The sequence below is a fragment of the Phacochoerus africanus genome, chromosome 4 (genome assembly GCF_016906955.1).
Source record: "Phacochoerus africanus isolate WHEZ1 chromosome 4, ROS_Pafr_v1, whole genome shotgun sequence".
NCBI classification, from domain to species: Eukaryota; Metazoa; Chordata; class Mammalia; order Artiodactyla; family Suidae; genus Phacochoerus; species Phacochoerus africanus.
Genome location: NC_062547.1, coordinates 7,765,300 through 7,783,827, shown reverse-complemented (window position 1 = coordinate 7,783,827; position 18,528 = coordinate 7,765,300). Strand labels below are relative to the sequence as shown.

At 62.6% G+C, this 18,528-nt stretch overlaps 1 protein-coding gene across 1 annotated transcript; it reads left to right on the top strand.

Moving 5' to 3' along the window:
* The first annotated feature begins 1,123 nt into the window (after window positions 1-1,123).
* CCDC88B (coiled-coil domain containing 88B) lies at window positions 1,124-16,909 on the top strand. Its single transcript, XM_047775390.1, is given in 29 exon segments — window positions 1,124-1,328; window positions 1,630-1,772; window positions 1,936-2,047; window positions 2,133-2,202; window positions 2,281-2,339; window positions 2,425-2,448; window positions 2,450-2,509; window positions 2,592-2,735; window positions 2,944-3,089; window positions 3,222-3,303; window positions 3,446-3,604; window positions 4,145-4,291; window positions 4,469-4,577; window positions 4,755-4,891; window positions 4,973-5,992; window positions 5,994-6,110; window positions 9,393-9,520; window positions 9,599-9,716; window positions 11,041-11,136; window positions 11,222-11,362; window positions 11,728-11,984; window positions 12,330-12,473; window positions 12,673-12,859; window positions 12,982-13,127; window positions 13,359-13,457; window positions 13,656-13,822; window positions 14,333-14,539; window positions 14,678-14,746; window positions 16,416-16,909. Coding segments are annotated over 29 exon segments (4,404 nt in total). The 5' UTR covers window positions 1,124-1,268; the 3' UTR covers window positions 16,472-16,909.
* The last annotated feature ends 1,619 nt before the right edge of the window (window positions 16,910-18,528 follow it).

The window sequence follows — 18,528 nt, the reverse complement described above, 5'->3', positions numbered from 1 at the left end:
TTGGATCTGGCGTTGCTGTGGCTGTGGTGTAGGCCGGCAACTGTAGTTCCAATTTGACCCTAGCCTGGGAACTTCCATATGCCGCAGGTGTGGCCCTCAACAAACAAACAAAAAACAAACAAACAACAAAAAAGTGGGAATCGATGAAACATGAATAATGTCTGGGCTTTACGCTGGCCGTGCTTCCAGCTGAGGCCTTGCAGGTTCTGTTTCAGCTGCTTGGATGTCCTTCCCTCTTCCCCACTTTGCCCAGGTAACCCGGTCCTCCCGATCTCAGCTTCATGTCAGCCGCCCTCCCCCTGCCCTTCCTGACCATCCCCCTGCCGTCAAGCGCCCTCCCTGTCAATGCCTGTAGCACAGCTGCAGTGTTACAATGTGTGTGTGTGTGTGTGTGTGTGTGTGTGATTTGCATAGCTGCCTCCCCAGGGTACTGTGCACCCACGGGGGCAGGGACTATGTGGCTTTTTACCGCATCTCAGTACCCAGCACGGCGGCCCACACGGAGCCTCATAGTGAGCTGTGGGGTGTCCTCCTGGCCTCCTGGTTTGTCCATGAGGCATGTCTCTGGTCTCTGCATCAAACTGCTTCCCTCAGAGGCTGGATTCCAACCCGCTTTTTTTACAGATAGGAAACAGAGACCTGTGAGGTCCCTAGCCCCCAGGTCAGATGTCCTGTCTCTGTCCAGTGCATAGAGAGTAAGGGGGGGGGGTAGCCCCTCTGGTGAGGGCTCAGAGGGGGTCTGCTGCGGGGGGTGGCATCTCCCGGCTTCACGGGTTGGAAGGGTGTTTGGGATAAGTTTGAGGGGCATCAGAGGGAGAGGGGAGCTGGGCAGATCAGAAGAGGCAGGTGTGGGCACCTAGACGCACCATGTGAGGCCTGGAGCCCCTGCAAAGGCCCTGAAAGGTACAAGGCCGAGGTGGCCCTCGTGGGTTTCAAGTTGGGTAAAGGAGGCCCAGGGAGGGGAAGGACTCACCTACCCTTGTCCATGGAGCTAGGAGAGCCGTGGGCCTTGCTCCTGGGGGGCCCTGACCCCACTGCTAATCCCTGGGCCAGTCCTGTCAGAGATGCTGGGAGGATGTGGAGTGGTGGGGGCGGAGGCAGGGTGGCGAAGCAGGAGCCTGGGGGTGCACGGCCTGCCAGCACCCGGAAGGAGGAAGCTAGCTGCACAGGGTGTCTGTGGCTGGGGCCGGGATCCCCCACCCGGGGACTTCCTCTTCCTCTCACGGCAGGTGCAGCTGCCACAACAGGACCAACACCCTGACCCCGTCATGGATGGGGGCAAGGGGCCCAGGATCAGAGACTTCCTCAGTGGGAGCCTGGCCACCTGGGTGAGGGGGCAGGGGGAGGGGGGCTGGGGAGGGGAAGTGAGCAGCGGGGAGGGGCTGGTGTGGGGGTGGGGAGGAGCGGGGCAGAGGGGGGCCTGGAGGAGAGGGGTGGGCTCAACCGAGGATGGAGGAGTCCAGGCAGCTGTGGGGCAGGGAAAGGGGTCCAGACCCCGGGCCACTGGCATTCAGGGAACTGGTGAGGAGGGGGCTGCGTGGGCTCGGGGGCAGGTCAGAGGCGCTCGGGAGTCGCTCCGCTGGTGGAGGGCTCCCACCCAGGCCAGCTGACTCCTTTCTGTTCCCACAGGCGCTGGGACTGGCTGGGCTGGTGGGGGAGGCTGAGGAGCCAGAGGGGGAAGCAGAGGAGGAAGGAGATGGGCCCCTTTGTCCGGAGAAGAGGTTCTTGCGTCTCAGCGATGGGGCCCTGCTTCTCCGGGTGCTGGGCATCATGTAAGGGGCACGAGAGAATGACCCCGGCAGCTCCCTAGGGGTTTGAGGGGAGGGGGGCCTGGCAGCCTGGTGGGAGGAGCCTGAGGGGCTGTGGGCAGAGCCTGGTTTAGGGGAGGCGGGTCCTGGATTTTCCCTCCCATCTATCACCTACCTGTGCCCACAGTGCCCCCAGCTCCCGAGGGGGCCCTCGAATGACCAGAGGCCATGAGGGGCCCGTAGCCTGGCGGGTGTGGAACCTGAACCACCTGTGGAACCGACTGAGGGACTTCTACCAGGTGAGGGATCTGGGGAGGCCGAGCCTGGGACCCCCCCCCCTCCTTCGGGAAGGCCCTTCCCACATCTCCTGCCCCTCCCCCGCAGGAGGAGCTGCAGCTGCTGATCCTGTCACCACCACCAGACCTCCAGACTTTGGGGTTGGACCCCTTCTCAGGTGCTCTCTCCCACCACCCCTTCCTGCTTGTACCCCCCTTCCCCTGCCCGTTAACCCCTTGTGGCTTGTGCCCTGCAGAGGAGGCGGTGGAGGAGCTAGAAGGCGTCCTTAGGCTATTGCTGGGGGCGTCCGTGCAGGTGAGCGGGGGAGGGAAGGGTACGGTCCTGCTTTGGCCACAGAGGTGGGAGACTCCGGCTCAGCCTCATCCCCTCTTCCCCGCAGTGTGAGCACCGGGAACTGTTCATTCCGACACATCCAGGGCCTCAGCCTCGACGTCCAGAGTGAGCTGGCTGCCGCCATCCAGGAGGTACACCTTTGGACTGGCACTGCCATGCAGGGACACCCTGTCCCCCACTTCATTGGCTGAACTGCTTTCCCTGCGCCTCCAGGTGACCCAGCCTGGCACGGGCATGGTGCTGGCACTGGCTGGGCCTGACCCTGGCGAGCTGGCGCCCCCGGAGCTGGAGATGTTGTCCCGGAGCCTGATGGGCACACTGTTGAGGCTGGTTCGGGAGCGTGATGTGGGGGCCCAGGTAAGACATGGCAGGTGGAGAAGCAAGGATGGTGGGGGGATCCAGATGTGTAGGGGAGATGGGGGTGGGGGCCCAGGTGTGGGGTTGGGGTTGTAGGTCTTGGGCCAGGAGGGTTGCAACGACTAGATTCATCATGTGTAGTTGGGGGGCAGATGTGGCGTTCTTGGGATGGGTTTACTCCTGATTCCTGACCCTTGACCTCCCACAGCGGCTGGCTGAACTGCTGCTGGAGCGAGAGCAGGTCCCCTTGTTGCCCGAGGCTCCCGCCAGGACCCCCCCAGAGGCTTCCTCACACCATCTGGCCCTGCAGCTGGCCAACGCCAAAGCCCAGCTGCGGCGCCTGCGGCAGGAGCTGTGAGTGCTGGGTGGGGGGCTGGGAAGGACCTGCGGGCAGGGGGATGGGGGCCTGGTCCTAGGTGGCAATGGGTCCTAGGAAGGGCTGGAGGGTGAGGGTCCCCAGACCCCCTCCTGTGTCCCTTCCTCCAGGGAGGAGAAAGCTGAGCTGGTGCTAGACTCCCAGGCGGAGGTGCAGGGCCTGGAGGCCGAACTTCGAAGGCTCCGCCAGGAGGTGCGCTCAGACGCTCCCCGCATTCCCTGTCCCTCTCCTCGCGCCTCCCTTGTCCTGTGGCCTCCCCCCAACCCGGCTCCTTCCCGTCCTAATCCCTCTGGCTAGTGGCTGGCCGTTCCCAGCTCCGCATCGTCTGGCCCAGGCCCAGGCGCTGTCGGGACAGGCCAAGCGGGCCGAACTGTACCGCGAGGAGGCAGAGGCGCTGCGGGAGCGGGTCGGCCGCCTGCCCCGCCTGCAGGAGGAACTGCGACGCTGCCGGGAGCGGCTGCAGGCGGCCGAGGCTTGCAAGGGACAGCTGGAGGTGAGGCGGGAGGCGGGGCCTGGGGCGGAGCCTAGGGGAGGGCGGGTCCTGCCAGGGATGGGGGTGGGCCATGAAAGGAACAAATTTGGGCCTAGAGAAGAGAGGGTCCGGCTTTATGGAGGGAATAGTCACCGCTAGGAGAAAGGAGTGAGGTGGTGTCTGGGGATGGGTCCTCTGGAGGATGCGGCAGTTGGAGAAGAGAAGTGGGAGCTGTAGGTAAGGGCAGCTTCTAGAGAGGAGGGTGGCGCCAAGGGTGGGGGAGGCAGTGTCTGGAGAGAGCACCCAGCATCGGGGGCTAAGTGGGGCCTAGAAGGATGCCACCTTGGAAGGAGGTTCCTGGGGAGAGTGGGCGGGGCCTACGTAGGAGAAGGGCGGAGTCAGGTGCAAGGGTAGTGGTACCTTGAGAGACCCTGGAGAGGGAGGGGCAGATGGAGGGGGAGGCGGGGCGTCGTGTCCGATGGGGCGGGGGGCGCCAGGGTCTGCGGCCCTGGAGTGTTTGGGGGCAGCTTTACACAACGGTTCTCTCTCCTCTCCCACCAGGAGGAGCGGGTGCTCTCGGGGGCTCTGGAAGCCTCAAAAGCGCTGCTGGAGGAGCAGTTGGAGGCCGCTCAAGAGCGCTGTGCTCGGCTGCATGAGACTCAGAGAGAGAACCTGCTGCTGCGGACCCGGCTGGGCGAGGCCCACGCGGTGATTGCCCGCGCGATTCCGGTCCTTCAGTGATCTGGGACCCCCTGGGACCCCGGGGTTCCCTGGTGATCCCTGTGACTCCTACCCTTGTTTCCTCTAGTGACCCTCTAGTCCCCACCCTTGGCCCGGCCATGGTGGGGAGGGCTTCTCTGACTCTGCGCTGCCCCCCCCCCCCAGGAGCTGGACTCTCTGCGGCATCAGGTGGACCAGCTGTCAGAGGAGAACGTGGAGCTGGAGCTGGAGCTTCAGCGGATCCTGGAGCCACCCCCCGCCTCTCCTGGGGAGGGTGAGCCGGGCCCTAGTGGAGGGTTGCGGGTGGGAGGCTGCCTATGTTTGCCAGCAGCTACAGTGGGGACAGGGGCTTCTGATTTGCTCACTTCCCCCAGAGGGTAGGAGTGGGGGTGTATGTGAGAGCTGGGGCCATTGAAGGGCAGGGGTCCTGACCTCATCCTGCACACGCCAGCACCCTTGCCAGGAGCAGCCCCCTCTCTGCATGATGAAGTGAGAGAGGCAGAGGCTGGGCGGCTGCGGACCCTGGAGCGGGAGAATCTGGAGCTTCGAGGCTTGCTACGGGTGCTGCAGGGGCCGTCAAGTGGCCAGGTGAGTTCTCTCCCCCGGCTGTCCACCGGTCCTTTCTGGCATCCTCCTCTGGGTGTGACCAATCCTCTCGTGTGCTCTCAGCCCCCCCTGCTGGAGGAGCAGAGCGAGGACGTGGTGATTCCAGACCCGGACCCAGATCCCCAGGTTTGCCTGGCCCCAGACCACCCCCCCCAGGGCTTGGCCGCTCAGGCAGGGGATGCAGGCCCCCTGGCCATGGACCCAGCTCCTCTGGCATCAGATTCAGCCCTCACGGAGTTACCTGAGTGTCCCCAGGCATCTGATTCAGACCTACAGGAGGTGGAAAGTCGCCTCCAGATGGCTGCTGTGGTCACTGCAGACTTGACGCCCCAGGAGTCAGGCTCCATTGCGGAGGCACAGGAGTCCCTGGACAAGGCTGGCTTTGGAGCCCCCCTCCAGACCCCTGACTCTGTGGCTCCACCTCTGGGTCCAGAGATCAAAATTCAGGCCGAGCTGTCACTGGGAGAAGAGCCTAGGGAGTCAGTGCCTGAGGCCCCCAGACTGAGACAGGAAGCCTCTGGAAGCAGGTCTGGACTCTCAGAGCCCAGCCTCTGTGTGCAGCTGGAGGAGCCGGTGACGCCAGGTCCGAGGCTGGATCTGCCCAAGGGGCAAACAGAGGCCAGAGAGCACGAACAGCAGCTGGAGAAGACGGTCAGGGATCCAGCCCGACAGAACCCACCGCAGATGCTAGAAAGGGTGCCTGAGACCCAGACCTGGGCGGGGCTGAGCCCAGGGGAGATCCTGGCCAGCGGTGTCCCCGAGCAGGAGGCCCTCAAGGAGAAGGTAGCGCAGTTGAGTAGAGAGGCTGGAGCCCTTCGAACGGAGCTGGAGGCCCAGGCCTGGAGGCTGGAGGCCCGAGGCACAGAGGCTGCCCGTCTCTCTGAGGAGCTGGCTCAGGCGCGGAGGGCCGAGGCTGAGGCCCATCGGGAGGCAGAGGCCCAGGCCCAGGAGCTGGCCCGGCTGCGGGAGGCGGTGGAGGCAGCCGGCCGGGAGCTGGAGGCTGCGTCGCGGGAGCGGGAGGCGCTGGCGGAGGCGCTGGCAGCAACGGGCCGTGAGCGGAGGCAGTGGGAGCGAGAGGGCGCCCAGGCTGCGGGCCCGGGCCGAGGCTGCCGAGGAGCGGCTGCAGGTGCTGGAGAGCGAGGGCCGCCAGCACCTGGAGGAGGCTGAGAAGGAGCGCCGGGAGAGGCGGGCCGTCCAGGAGGTATGTCGGAGCTCCCAGCCAGGGTCAGGAAGCAGGGCTCCAGGCCAGCTGCTGGGGTTTGAGGTTACTAGTCCATCAGCAGCTACTGGGCGCCCAGCACTGAGCTGGGGCTGGAGATGGAGAGGCCAAGTCCACTCCGGCCTTCCATGGGTGCACCTGGCCTGGGACAGGGGCAGCTGTCCCCTCCCTCTGATGGGGTGGCTGGAGGAGGCTGGCATGGGTCTAGATGGTCTGGGTAAAAATCCTGGCAGTTTGCTCCGCGCTGCCCCAGTGCCTCCATCTGTAAAATGCGGATGCTCTTCAGAGCTGCCTCAGTGGGTCTTTGGGAGACCAAGGGAGGTAGGATGTGAAAAGCCTAGTTCATGCCGGGCAAAGGCTTGAGATATGTTGGTTATTAGGGACAAAGTACAGGGGGAGCCTGTGGGAGGGGGCGCTGCTGCCAGGGTCTGGGCAAGGGGGTTTCGGGGAAGGTTCTAAGGGAAGATGGAGATTTCACTAGGTGGGGAAGGACATTTCATCCAGAGGGAACAGCATGTGCAAAGACCTGAAGGCATTAGTGATACTCAGGGGCCCAGGAGATGTGGGGGAAAGGGGAGCGATGCGTTGGGCCAGCTTTGCGAGGGCTGTAATCCATCCCCAGGCAGGGGATGCATCCAAAGGTGTGGGCTGGGTTCGAGGAGGGTCACTTTGGTGTACGGGGGACCCTGGGGTCATTAGGAGGCAGTGTCAGTGGTCCAGGCGGCAGGTATGGCTGACTGGGGCTGGGGCAGGGGCTGGAGTTGAGAGAAGACCCGGAAACTTCCTTATTCATTCATTCAAGGGTGTTCGTGGGCATCTCCTTGGCCCCGGGCCCTATACCAGGCATCCAGTGCACCTGTCTGGCGGATGTTCGCTCACAGTCTGGGCTGGAGACAGGACCCTGCAGGGAGCTGTGGCGGGTCCAGGAAGCACCCTGGATTCAGGCGGGGGCATGTCAGGGAAGACTTCCTGGAGGAGGAGAGAGAGTGGCAGTGAGCCAGGAGGAGGCGCAGGCCTGAGTTTATCTTATCGGGGTGGAGTGCGAGGCGGGGAGCGCAGGGAGGTGAGACTGGAGGCTTCATGAAGCAGGTTTCCTATTGGGCAAGCCTTCATCTTCCTTCCAAGCAAAGGAAGGAGTTGCAGCTGCTTTCAGGAGGGCAGTGAGGAGTCACTGGGGGGTTTAAAGCAAGCAGAGTGGTCGGGTCTGTGGGTCTGGGGGCCCCTCAGGGGAAGGGGAGGAGACCTTGAGGCAATGGGAGGGGTGTTCCGGCCAGTGGGGCCCAGTGCTGGGGGAGGGTGTGCTGCAGACAAGGAATCAGATCCTCTGACTGAGCAGTTTCTAGTTTCACCCCCGTTGCACAGAGGAGGACCCTGAGATTCCGAGAGGGGAGTGGGGAACACGCTGTTGGCTTGGCCGGGGAGTGTGAGAACTGGGGGCATGAGTGACATGGGAAGGTTGCCTCTGGAGGAGGTGACTGAGAGATGCTGTCAGACAGACCAGGGTATTATCCCAGGTCCCCTACTAAGCTGTGTGGCTTTGGGGCCAATTACTTAACCTCTCTGAGCCTCAGTTTCCTTACCTGTTAAATTAGAATAAAAATGGTACCTGCTAGGGAATTCCCTGGTGGCTCAGCAGGTTAAGGATCTGGGGTGGTCATGGCTGTGGCTTTGGTTAGTGCTGCGGCTGGGGTTTGATCCCTGGCCCAGGAACATCGGCATGCGGTGGGCGTGGCCAAGAAAAAGGATCCTGTAAGATAATGAAGAAGGCTTGAGGCAGCGCCTGGCACTCAGTTTGGGCTTAATCTGTGGAAAGGGAGTGCCAGGAGGTGGGTAGTGAAGGTGAGGGCAGGGCTGGCCGGCTGGAAGAGCTGGCTCCGAGGACCAAGCTGGTGGAAGAAGCTGGGGACAAAGGGGAATTTTCTGAGGTTTCCTGGTAGCAGTTCCTGGTGATAAGTGGGTGTGGTGCCCGAGGAGGCTGCTGGCCAGGGGGAGGAGGTTAGGGCATCTGGTGCCAAGTGGGCCTCCTGGGTAGGTAGGCTTCTCTGGTGAGGTGGAGGATGGGAGGCAGTAGATGGGGCACTGAGGGCTGGGGCCAGGGCCAGAGGGCCAGGGCAGGGCTCTGGCCCAAGATTGAAGTCTTTATTCGCATGGCCATCCTTCCAACCCTCTGCCCTGGGGCTCTCGTGGCTGCTGGCTGCAGGCAGCAGGGCCTCATGGGACTTTTAGTTTTTCAGCAAGAGGCAGTGGCCAAGGGTGGCTGGAAGTGCACTGTGGCCTGGGTCAGGTTGCTAAGCCAGGAGATCAGAGCAAAGGTTGGCAGACTTCTAAGGGCAGGATGTGGCGGGCGCTGGTCGTAGTTGGCCCTCCCCCGTGGTTTCATCCAGCCGGGGCCCCCCGTTCGTCGGAGTGGTTTGACCTACCTCTCTCTGGGGCCCACAGGCCAGAGTGGGTCTCCTACCCAGTTCCGCAATGGTATGGCCCAACCGCCAGCAGCTGCCTGGCCCTCCCCCTCCCAGCTCCCACTGTGGTTAGGCCTGGCCTTCACCAAGGTCCTGCCCTCTGTGGCCATCCCCCTGGGGCTGAGGGCGCTCTCCAGGCCTGGCCCCCCTGAGCCCCTCTTTCCCTCACGTGGCCTGTGTAGCCTCGGCAACTAGGATGTGTTCAAGTGTCCCTGGGCCCATGAGGAACCAGGGGCTCAGACAGGTGAAGACATTTGCCCCGCGAGTGTCTCTGCGGGCTTGGAGCCCCCCCCCCCCCAGCAGGCTTATTTTTTTATTTTATTTTATTTTATTTTTTTGTCTTTTTGTCTTTTCTAGGGCCATTCCCGCGGCATATGGAGGTTCCCAGGCTAGGGGTCAAATCAGAGCTGTAGCCACCGGTCTACGCCAGAGCCACAGCAACGCGGGATCCGAGCTGCGTCTGCAACCTACACCACAACTCACGGCAACGCCGGATCGTTAACCCACTGGGCAAGGCCAGGGATCGAACCCGCAACCTCATGGTTCCTAGTCGATTCGTTAACCACTGAGTCACGACGGGAACTCCCCGGCAGGCTTATAATCCCCAGTTCCTTCAGACCCACTCTGCAAGGCCACCAGGCCTTGGCTCCCATTTTACAGATGTGGGAAGTAGAGGCACCAGCGGTTAAAGATATTTGCCCAGGGTGACAGAGCAAGGACAGAAGGCCAGGTCTCCCGACTCTCAGGCCTGGGGGAGGGGGTTGGTCTGCCCTCCTGGCCCTGAGCCTGCTCTGCCTGTCCTCAGGAGCTGGAGAAGGCCATGGTGCGGGGCCGGGAGCTGGGGGCCCGGCTGGAGCGTCTGCAGAGTGAGCTGGAGCAGGCGGCTCGGGAGCGCCAGGAATTTCTTCGGGAACAGGAGTTCCAGCACCAGAGGTGGGACCTTGCCCGAGGGGCAGAGTGGGGGCAGGCAAGGACTTGGGGAGGGGCAGCTGCCAAGATTTCTCTCGGCAGGTACCAGGGCCTGGAGCAGCGGCTGGAAGCCGAGCTGCAGGCAGCGGCCACCAGCAAGGAGGAGGCGCTGATGGCGCTCAAAAAGAGGGCCCTGCAGCTGGAGGAGGAGCTGTCCCAGGTGAGGCCCGGGTTGCCGCGTTGGTGCCCTGGCTGCCGGGATCTCGGCCACCCCTCCCCACATCCTGCATGGGGACGCTCAGAGCTGTGTGTCCCCCTGTCCCTCTAGTGACCTCTCTGGTCTCACCGCTCAGTTCTTGGCCAGTTGCTCACCTTGCACCCCCTTTTGGGGCCTGGAGGAGGGAGTGCTGTGCTGGGAGTCAGGCCGCTCTGCCTAGGCCTTGTCTACCCGACTCCTCAAAAGGACAGAGCCTGGTGGCTTTACTCTGAAGTGACTGCTATGTCTCTCTTGCTCGAGCCCCACCACTTCCTGAGCTCAGTGACTAAGTCCTTGAGCTCTGTTGTCCAAAGTCAGTAATTGTTTCTTTTTTTTTTTTGGTCTTTTTAGGGCCACACCCTCGGCATGTGGAAGTTCTCAGGCTCGGGGTCTAATCAGAGCTACGGCTGCCTGTGCACACCACAGCCACAGCAATGCAGGATCCGAGCCACGTCTGCGACCTACGCCACAGCTCACGGCAACGCCGGATCCTTAACCCACTGAGCAAGGCCAGGGATCGAACCCGCAACCTCATGATTCCTAGTCAGATTTGTTTCCGTTGTGCTGTGACAGGAACTCCAGTAATTGTTTCTGATGCCCCTGCTGTGGGCAGGCTCAGCGCTGGTATGGCCCGGTACCAGGCCGCTGTCTTTCGGGAGCTCACTGTCCACCTGGGATGGAGGCAAGAACGCAGGCGAGCACAGCCTGTGGGCCCCCAGCAGACTGGCTCGCTGACATATGTGCGATTGGTCAGGGGAGGTTTTCTGGAGAAAGCAATATCGAAACTGGGGCCCAGGGAGTTCCTGTTGTGGCTCAGTGGGTTGCAGACCCGACTAGTATCCATGAGGGTGCAGGTTCAATCCCTGGCCTCCCCCAGTGGGTTAGGGATCTGGTGTTGCCATGAGCTGTGGTGTGCATCGCTGATGAGGCTCGCATCTGAATTGGCTGCGGCTGTGGTGTAGGCCAGTGGCTGTGGCTCTGATTGAACCCTAGCCTGGGAACTTCCATATGCTGCGGGTGTGGCCCTAAAAAGCAAAACAAAACAAAACAAAATAAAAAAAGAAACCAGAGCCCCAAGGAGGAGTAGGATGTGTGGACGCCACGCTGTGCCCAGAACCAAGAGGCGAGAAACGCAGGATGGAGGGGACGGAGCTCCAGGAGCCCAGGCTGCAGGGTTCAGGGGGGGCTGTGATGGGGGAGGGGCTGCCAAAGGGGGTAAGGGTCCATGTGCTGTCCCCGGGCCAGTGCCCCTCCCCCCCGTGTGACCTCCCTGGGCCTCTCCTTGCAGCTGCGCCAGGGCCCTGTGGGGCCGGGGTCGGAGGACCAGGCTGAGCCGAGGGTCTCGGCGGCCCAGAGCATGCGGCTCATTGAGGTGGAGCGCAGCGTGAGTGTGGGGCCAGGTGGGCCCGGGGTTGGGCTGTGCCCTGGAGCCCTGGCCCCCCCCAACTCAGCTCCTCCCTTCCGGACAGAATGCGACGCTGGCAGCCGAGAAGGCCGCTCTGCAGGGGCAGCTGCAGCACCTGGAGGGGCAGCTGGGAAGCCTGCAGGGGCGCGCCCAGGAGCTGCTGCTACAGAGTCAGCGGGCCCAGGAGCACAGCAGCCGCCTGCAGGTGGGTGATGGCCTGTGTACCTGGCCCCTGCCTCGTCCCTGCCCCCTTCCACTGCCCGCCCCAGCCTTGCTCTGTTTGTTCCTACCCCTTCTGCCTGCCTCCAGCGCCCACATCCCTGCCCTGCCTCCAGCGCCAACATCAGTGCCCCTCTCTGGCCCTCTCCTCCCCAGCCAGCCTCCTGCTTGCCCAGCCCCCACCCCAGCCCCTGCCTTGTGCCTCTTGCTTCCTCTCCACCATGGCTTCTGCCTCTGGCTCCCTGCATAGCTCTTTCCTCTGTCCCACCTTCTGCCTTTTGCCCCGTCCCTTTACCACCTTTCTGACCCACGAGGCCACGCCAGCAGCCCCTGCTCCTTCCTCTGACCTAGGCTGAGAAGTCTGTGCTGGAGATACAAGGCCAGGAGCTGCACAGGAAGCTGGGGGTGCTGGAGGAGGAGGTGCAGGCGGCACGGCGTTCCCAGGAGGAGACCCGCGGGCAGCAACAGGCCCTGCTTCGGGACCACGAGGCGCTGGCACAGCTGCAGCGGCGGCAGGAGGCTGAGCTAGAGGGACTGCTGGCCCGGCACCGGGACCTCAAGGCCAACATGCGGGCACTGGAGCTGGCCCACCGGGAGCTACAGGGCCGGTGAGCCTCCCCCAAACACCGAGCTCCGACCCCAGGCACCTGCTGACTGCTTGGAGCAGATTCCCTGGGTGGGTCTGACGTCACCGGAGAAGGGCCACCACCAACTGACCCTCCTCAGCTGCTGTGCCCTCTTGGGCAGCTGGGCTCCCCGCCCTGCCAGGGTGGGCTCACCCTGGGGCTCACTGGTGGTCGGGAGTGGTGGGTGCCACCTGGCACAGCGTTCTGCCCTGGGATTCTGCCCTGGGGCCTGTGCTTAGGAGATGGCACAGGGTCCTCACAGTCTAGCTGCCCTCTTGTCCCGGCTCCGGTCCCTGCAGCCCTACTATAGCCCCTTGTTCATTGCAGGCACGAGCAGCTGCAGGCCCAGAGGGCCAGTGTGGAGGCGCAGGAGGTGGCCCTACTGGCAGAGCGTGAACGGCTGATGCAGGATGGGCATCGGCAGCGGGGCCTGGAGGAGGAGCTACGGAGGCTGCAGAGTGAGCATGACAGGTACCAGCACTGGCACAGCCCCACCCCCTCTCGGGCCAGTGCTCAGTATTCCCGTCTGAGAAGTGGGTTGGTGGTGATTTAGGTGCTTTCCCCGTGGTGTCCTGCTTTGCCTCCTCTCCCCTTCATGGCTCCTCCGGCCCTCCTGAAGGGTCTGGATGGGGGGCAAGTCCCCTTGGAGAGCAGCTCTCTACCTCTGCAGAGCTCAGCTGCTGCTGGCGGAAGTGTCGCGGGAGCGAGGTGAGCTGCAGGGGGAGCGCGGGGAGCTGCGGGGCCGGCTGGCACGCCTGGAGCTGGAGCGGGCACAGCTGGAGATGCAGAGCCAGCGACTTCGCGAGTCCAACCAGCAGCTGGACCTGAGCGCCTGCCGGCTGACCACGCAGTGTGAGGTGTGGTGAGGGGCGGGTGGCAGCCTGGGGGAAGGTTGAAGGGGGGGGCGGGTGGAGAGAGCATGGAGAGGGTGGAAGGCGGCATCCTGAGCCCCATCAAGCCCACTGGCTGCCCCCGACAGCTGTTGACAGAGCTCCGGAGTGCCCAGGAAGAGGAGAACCGGCAGCTGCTGGCGGAGGTGCAGGCGCTGAGCCGGGAGAACCGGGAGCTCCTGGAGCGCAGCCTGGAGAGCCGGGACCACCTGCACCGCGAGCAGCGCGAGTACCTGTGAGGGGCCGGGGGGACCGGTGTGGCTGCCCTTGGGTCTTTTATGGGGAGAAGGCCTGGAGAGGGCCTGGGTACAGGGTGAGGCTGACCCCCCCCCCCAAGGGCTGGGGCAGTGGCATTTATCAGCCCATCCTGGGGCTGTCAGTGCGCTAACGGGCAGGGTTGTGCCGGGGCGTTCCCCCTGCTCCTGCCCAGGCCTCAGGCCCGCCTCATCCCTCCCCATCCTCCCAGGGACCAGCTCAATGCCCTGCGCCGGGAAAAGCAGAAACTGGTGGAGAAGATCATGGACCAGTACCGCGTGCTGGAGCCCGGGCCCCTGCCCCGGACCAAGTGAGCCGTCCTCCACCCCGCTGGGCTGGGCTGGGGAGCTTCCCTACTTAGCCCCTGCCCCGCCCGCCCTCAGAGTCCCGGCCCAGGCCAGGTCCAGGCCCCAGTGAGGGTTTGCCTGGCCTTTGCCGTCCCTGCCATGGCCCTCGTGTCCCTCCTTCTTCCATGGCCTTACCCCCTCTTGTGCCCTCTTGCCCCCAGGAAGGGCAGCTGGCTGGCAGACAAGGTGAAGAGGCTGATGCGGCCCCGGCGGGAGGGGGGCCCCCATGGGGGGCCGCGCCTGGGGGCCGATGGGGCTGGCAGCACCGAGAGCCTGGGGGGCCCCCCAGAGACGGAGCTCCCCGAGGGCAGGGAGGCGGATGGGACAGGTGGGTCTGGGGGCCAGGTGACCAAGATGGTCCCTGCCCCGTGTCCCCTCCCCGCCTTTCCCCGGGACTTGTCAGTGCCTCTGCTCTCTGCCTTCCTGTGTGGCTTGCACACATGCCCTCCCCCCACCTCTCAGATGGTTCAGGGGTTCTTTGCCCCAAGTCCCTGTTGTGTCCCTCTTGGCTGGCACCTCCTTCCTGCCTGCGCTGCCACCCACCCAGTCCTATCCATCCTCAGTGGTGCCTAGGACCTCGGAGCAGCAGGGGACTTTAGTGAGAGGTCATTTATCCCAGTCGACAGACCAGGAAACCAAGGCCCAGGGAGGGGAAGCGCCTTGCCCAAGGTCACACAGTGAGTTAGAGTCAGAGCCAGCTCAGGGTCCGGCCACCTGTCGCCACCCTCCTTCCCCCAGCCACCCCCCACACACAGCTTCTCCTCCCTGCTGGCCCCTCCGCTCTGCCCAGCCCTTCCTTGAGCTGCCCTGACACCCTCCATGCCTGGGCCTCTTGCAGGGTCCCCCTCACCAGCACCCATGCGCCGGGCCCAGAGTTCCCTCTGCCTGCGGGATGAGACTCTGGCAGGTGGGCAGCGGCGCAAACTCAGCTCAAGATTCCCTGTGGGGCGAAGCTCTGAGTCATTCAGCCCTGGGGACACACCGAGGCAGCGATTCCGACAGCGGCGCCCTGGCCCCCTGGGGGCACCCAGCTCCCGTGGCAAAGGTATGGGGACAGGGTCCCTGCCCCCATGAGCCCCCCAGCTCCCTATTGACCCACCAGCTCCTGTCGCCTATGTCTCCCCACAAGCCCTGCCAGCTCTGTTCTGGTCCTTGTGGCCCAGTGTCTACCTGTGTCCCCCAGGATCTGGCGTGGAGTGGGATGGCTCTGTCGAGACCTTGGCAGAACACGATGCAGATGCCAACCGAGAGGGTGAGTGGGGGCCTGGGAGGGAGTTCGGGATATTTGCCCTGCCTGAGGCCCCTGGCAGGCCTCCTTCACACCCTTTCCCTCACTGGACAATGAGCCTTTACTAAGTGCCAGGTGATGTGCCAGCCGGGTGGGGGTGCAGTGGGAATGCTCTGGTATGGAGAGGCGGGAGACAGTGAATAATAATTATCTAGAAATATGATGTGAGCTCCATGTGCAAATTTAAAATTTTCTAGTAGGCTCATCAGAAAAAGTAAAATGGCACATGTAAAATTAATTTTTTTGTTGTTGTTTTTTTAGGGCCACACCTACAGCATATGGAGATTCCCAGGCTAGGGTTCGAACTGGAGCTACAGCTGCCTGCCTATGCCACAGCCACAGCAATGCAGGATCTGAGCTGCGTCTGCGACCTATACCACAGCTCATGGCAACACTGGATCCTTAACCCACTTAAGGGAGGCCAGGGATCAAACCTGTGTCCTCATGGACACTAGTCAGATTTGTTTTCCACTGAGCCATGCTGGGAACTCCTCATTTTTTTTTTTAAGATTTTTATTTTTTATATCGTGGTTGATTTACCCAAGTATTTTATATCATCTTTTTCACACCACGTCTTTGAAGTCGGTGGTTTTTTACACCCAAGCCCATCGTCACAATTCAGTCTGGCCACATGTCACGCGCTCAGTCCTGTACTGAGCAGCTCCGCCCTGGGATATTAGGAGGTGATAATATCCTGGGAAGAAAGGAGAATAAGGCGCAGCGGAAATGACTCCGACTAGGAACCATGAGGTTGCGGGTTCGATTCGACCCCTAGCCTGGGAACTTCCATATGCCATGGGTGCGGCCCTAAAAAGCAAAAAGCAAAAAAAAAAAAAAAAAAGGAAAGGAGAACAGGGTGAGGGAGATCAGGAGCACTGGGCGGGCAGTTTTATTTTTTATATATTTTTTTGTCTTTTTGCCTTTTCTAGGGCTGCTCCCGTGGCATATGGAGGTTCCCAGGCTAGGGGTCCAGTCGGAGCTACAGCTGCCAGCCTTTGCCAGAGCCACAGCAACACAGGATCCGAGGTATGTCTGTAACCTACACCACAGCTCATGGCAATGCCAGATCCTTAACCCACTGGGCAAGGCCAGGGATCAGACCCGCAACCTCATCATTCCTAGTCAGATTCGTTAGCCACTGCACCATGACAGGAACTCTTGGGTGGGCAGTTTTAATCAGGGTGCTCAGAGCAGGCCTCAGAGAGGAGGTGGAGCTGTTCCTGCTGGTGAGGTGGTGAGGTGTTCCTGCTGTGGCTCAGCAGAAACGAATCTGACTAGTACCCATGATGGATACAGGTTTGCTCCCTGGCCTCACTCAGTGGGTTAAGGACCTGGTGTTGCCATGAGCTGTGGTGTAGGTGGCAGATGAGGCTTGGATCTGGTGTGGATGTGGCTGTGGCTGTGGCCGGCAGCTACGGCTTTGATTCAACCCCTCGCCTGGGAACCTCCATATGCCTCGGGTGCGGCCCTAAAAAGACAAAAAAGAAAAAAGACTCAGAGGTGAGAATTTGTCATGTCTGCATGTCTGGGGAATGGCCTGCCAGGCAGAGGGAACAGTCGAAGCGAAGGCCTGGCAGGGCTCCCAGGAGTCCCTGGAGGGACTGTGGTGCCTCAGCTGAGCTTTTTCTTCTAGGCCTTGAGGTGCAGGAACCGGAGAAACGGACTCTCACACCTTCCCTCAGCCAGTGACCCTGCGTGGACGGGGAGCTTGGGAGTGGAATCTTCTCAACACTGGTGTCTCAGCGGGGGGCCCCAGGCAGCCCAAGAACTTGGGGAGGCAGGACACTTGTGGGGATGCTTTGGCCAAGAAGGCCTGGGTCCCTAGACCCTCCACAGCCTGCCCTGGAGCCTTGAGTGGGGGCCGGTTTCAGTGTATGGACGGGGCTGCTGGCCGGTGCCCACCAACAGCTCCCTGCTGGGGCTCTGCCCTGCGGCCCGTGCTCAGGAGGCGGTCTCCGGGGAACCCCTCCGCTGGAGGAGGCAGGCAGGAATGGGCGAGGGAGCCCCTTCTCCGGTCCCGGCGGGGAGCCAAGGACCATTCCCTGGGGACTGTGGGCTGGGCCCACCTCTGAGCCTTAGCTGGGATGTGAGGGGCCCATGAATAAAGCTGGGCTGTAAACGCCTGAACCTGCGCTCCGTGTCTACCGGCCGCATCCAGGAGCAACTCGGGGCCAGGCCTGCGGCCTGGAGTCAACCTCTGCTGGCAGGGAGCTGTGGCCATCGGCTTCCTTGCCCAGTCTGCAGAGGGGGCTGGCCTGGTGTCTCAGGGGGGTGGGGGGGCATTCTGGGAGCCAGCAGTGGGTGGGGTCTGAGCCTCCACTCAGCCTTTGCTTAAAAGGTGGGGTCAGGGCCCACCCCTCCCCCTCCCACTCCCATGTATCTTCTTCTCTCCTTTCACTTCTCCTGCCTCTTCATTCTTTTTTTTTTTTTTTTGGTCTTTTTGCCTGTTTCTAGGGCCGCTCCTGTGGCATATGGAGGTTCCCAGGCTAGGGATCCAATCGGAGCTGTAGCCACTGCCGGCCTACACCACAGCCACAGCAACTCGGGATCCGAGCTGCGTCTGCGACTTACACCACTGCTCATGGCAACGCCGGATCCTTAACCAATGAGCAAGGCCGGGGATCAAACCCGAAACCTCATGGTTCCTAGTTGGATTCGTTAACCACTGCTCCATGATGGGAACTCTCCTGCCTCTTCCTTCTTTCTCCAATGAGCCTTTGGGGCTGAGACCCTCCCCAGGGAGTTTACAGCCCCCGGGGTGTCACCTAGGGCCAGGGCCTGTTGGGGAGGGACGCATGAGGCGGGAAGGCCACTGGGGTCTCTGACCAGGGCCTCTAGGATGACGCCCGGGAAGGGGGCAATTAGTCCGGGTGACAGGATGACAGGACGTGACTCAGGGCACCTGGGACTGCCCAGGGTAGGGTGGGGCTGCGGGGCTGAGGTGAGGCACCTGAATCTGAGGGCGGGAAGAGCTGGGAGGGCTGGGCCAGCCTCCCCATTGGTGACCCGTGGTAGCCTGACTCACAGGGTTTCCACAGTCCCTGCCCCCCCACCCCGCCTCCCTGGGGATAACCCACTGTTCTGTCCCCCTCCTCTCAGCCTGAGCTTCCCGGGCTGGTGGCGTGGGAGCACATGCCCTGGCCTCCAACAGGGCTGAGCTGCTGGAAGCCTCCTCCCACAGGCCTTCGGGGAGGGGCTCTGATGGCTGCCCCAGGCTGTTGGTGGCCCCTTCAACGGTCAGGGAGGGGATGAGGCTCTGAAGCACAGGCCAGCCCAGGGGTCCTGGGCCCGATGGGGAAAGGAAGCCATTCCGGTGTGGCTCTGACATCTTTTTGAGGTCTACTCTGTGCCAGGCTTGGGGATGACAGGGGACAGAACCAAGGGAGGTGCGTGGCACCGGCGGGGCAGCGAAGGGTGGCTGGAGGCTGAGGCGCTCTTACAGGTCTGCTCTAGAGAGATTCGGTCAGAAAATTGGCTGCCCCTCCCTGCTGGGGGTCAGGCGGGGCTCCCTCTCAGTGTCCCCTGCAGGTGGTCCTCTGGGCAGGGGGAGCCCAGAGACAGGGCTTGGTCTTCAGGGTGCCTGAGCCCCCAGGCCTTCCCTGCACAGGCAAGTCCGCAGGGAGAGGATCTCTGGCTGTTTGGGGCACAGACAGGGAGCCCAGCCGGATGGCTTTGGGGACCCAAACACCCTCCCAGCCTGCCCAGCACCAAGATCGAGAGCCACAGAGTGAGGTGCTGAGCTGAGG